At 40.4% G+C, this 2,344-nt stretch overlaps 1 protein-coding gene across 1 annotated transcript; it reads right to left on the bottom strand.

Annotated features, from left to right (window-relative positions):
• Positions 1 to 205: 205 nt before the first annotated feature.
• Positions 206 to 1,859, bottom strand: LOC18034358 (probable aldo-keto reductase 2). Its single transcript, XM_006423686.2, has 5 exons — positions 1,634 to 1,859; positions 1,306 to 1,506; positions 969 to 1,141; positions 643 to 745; positions 206 to 544 (listed from the first exon to the last, which is right to left on the bottom strand). Exons 1-5 carry the CDS (start codon positions 1,847 to 1,849, stop codon positions 206 to 208), a joined length of 1,032 nt encoding a protein of 343 aa, XP_006423749.1. The 5' UTR covers positions 1,850 to 1,859.
• Between the last annotated feature and the right edge of the window lie 485 nt (positions 1,860 to 2,344).

Raw genomic sequence — 2,344 nt, 5'->3', positions numbered from 1 at the left:
GATGTTACTCTTACAACACCACACAGAACTCAATACAATAGCCAAACACTTCAGCAGAAAGGTACCAGAGGTTCATATAAGAAGAAATTACGATTTTACTTTTATTCAAAACACAGACAGGAACACAGTGCAATTTCAAAGACAGTGGATAGGCTTGCGGAAAAAAGCACACCAAGGTACCAAGAAGGCAGAGTACCGTTGCCCTTTAAGAAGGTTTCCATGAAGAAAGAGGTGGAGTTTCAGACTCTTCATGAGTGGATATCGTACCACCATACCGATCACCCTTTACGGCATCTGCTGAAGCAATGGATTCAAGTTCAGCTATTTCTTCTGAAGTTAGTTTCACCGACAGAGCTTTAATATTTTGATTCAGGTTTTCAATCTTGGTGGTTCCAGGAATCGGACACACGTCATCTCCTTGGTGATGAACCCAGGCTAATGCAAGCTGTGATGGGGTGCATCCTTTCTTTGCTGCTATTTCATTAACACGTTCAAATAGCTTTTTGTTATGCTCCAAATTTTCAGCTTGGAATCTCGGTAAACTCTGCAACAAAAATAAGAAAAGCCAACAATGCCCTAATTTAATTGTAAAGGCCAAATGCCAAATGCTAATAAATGCATGGTGGGCTAACAATCACAAACCTGTCTATAATCGTCCTTTGAAAGGTTTTCAGCCAACTCAGGCCCTGATGAAAAAAACCCACGTCCTAGAGGGCTATAAGCAACAATTCCAATGCCAAGTTCCCTGAGCAGAGCAATCACCGTGATTGAATTTGATTAGCATAGGTTTGAGTTAAAATGTGAAAGGCCACCTACATACCAAAGTCTGCTAAAATGTTCGCGTAGATTCTCTTGGTTTCAGGAAATGGTCATACAAATCTCCTTTTTGACAATTATACTAAAAACAAGAGATTTGTGCGATCATCTCAAAAACAAAGAGAGACTATAATATTTAATTCCTTCATTACCTGCAAGTAGGAACTATCTCTGCCTCCGCATCTCGTGTCCACAAGGACCATTCCAACTGCACAGCTGTTATTGGATGGACGGCGTGAGCTCGTCTAATTGTTGAAGCAGAAGCCTCCGATAGACCTATATACTTTATTTTACCCTCTTCAACTAGTTTCTTCAGTTCCCCAATCTTACAAAACAGCACAAGTAAAAGAATTAGCACATGATACCACTAAAGAGAAACCAATGCCCTAATTCTTACTAAAAGTCAGGGGACCGAAAGCGCAAAGCGCATTCATCGGCAACCAAGCTATGTACGTGCATGAATGAGAGGAACAATAAAAAGGGACAAACCGTGATTTCAATCGGAACTTTAGTGTCAATGCGATGCTGGTAATAAAGATCAATATAATCCACATCTAGTCGCTTCAAGCTGGCCTCACATGCAGCTCTCACATAAGCAGGATCCCCACGATATAAGAACTGCCCATCCTCATTTATGATACCAAATTTCGTGGCCAATTCAACTCTTTCTCTGTACCCTCCTTTCAAAGCCTATACTTCTCCCCATAAACCAAACAATTCAATCAAAAAGAGTGCTTGAGCTTAACTTTTTTATAAGATAGAGAATTTAAAGTGTTGGGATAAACATCAACTTAAACTTAATGACTGAGTTACTTACCTTGCCCAGAAGGATTTCATTTGTGTGAGGTCCGTAAACATCGGAAGTGTCGAGAAAAGTGATGCCATTGTCAATGGCGTGGTGGATCAAGGCGATCATGTCGGATTCGGGCTTCGGGGGCCCGTAGAAGGCGGACATGCCCATGCATCCTAAGCCTTGTGCTGAAACCTCTAGACCTTGCGAACCAAGCTTGATCCTCTTCACTGCCCCTGCCATTTCTCTTCTATTATTCTTTTAACTTTCTATTGAGTGAGGTTGCTGTTCTTAAGCGAACAATTTATATTTATAGTTCTTTTTTACCAACTCTGTGGACCTCACGAAACTCGTAATGCTAACGTAATGGAATATGTTGGCATTTGCCTCTGTAACTTTACAAAATCACACAACAGAGTTGTTAAATAAATAGTCGATACGTCATAATAATATTTATTAATTATACGAGTAACATGATACTCCAAAAAATATTCAAAAATTTTTCCGAGGGAACGATAGAAAGTTGGCCCAAACTGGCGGCTAAGCGCTGGTCAAACAAGTTAGGAACATTATTGCCTTTCAGCGGGCCCCACAAACTCGTAATATTAACGTAATGGAATATGTTAGCATGTAATTTTTCAAAATCACCACTTTCGGAGAGCAGTGAAACCTCTACAATTGAACGCCGTCCATTGATGCCCTTGAAATGGACTTGGCCATGTGTCCCATGTTATTATG

Source organism: Citrus clementina, unplaced genomic scaffold (genome assembly GCF_000493195.1).
Source record: "Citrus clementina cultivar Clemenules unplaced genomic scaffold, Citrus_clementina_v1.0 scaffold_8, whole genome shotgun sequence".
Lineage (NCBI taxonomy): Eukaryota > Viridiplantae > Streptophyta > Magnoliopsida > Sapindales > Rutaceae > Citrus > Citrus x clementina.
This window is presented reverse-complemented; position numbering and strand designations above follow the sequence as displayed.

Excerpts from the sequence above, each read along its gene's own strand:
- LOC18034358 (XM_006423686.2), bottom strand. The coding sequence starts at position 1,849 with ATGGCAGGGGCAGTGAAGAGGATCAAGCTTGGTTCGCAAGGTCTAGAG. Across the intron at positions 1,142-1,305 it reads AAGTTCCGATTGAAATCACG|ATTGGGGAACTGAAGAAACT; the intron begins GTTTGTCCCTTT and ends CTGTTTTGTAAG. Across the intron at positions 746-968 it reads GAGATAGTTCCTACTTGCAG|GGAACTTGGCATTGGAATTG; the intron begins GTAATGAAGGAA and ends TGCTCTGCTCAG.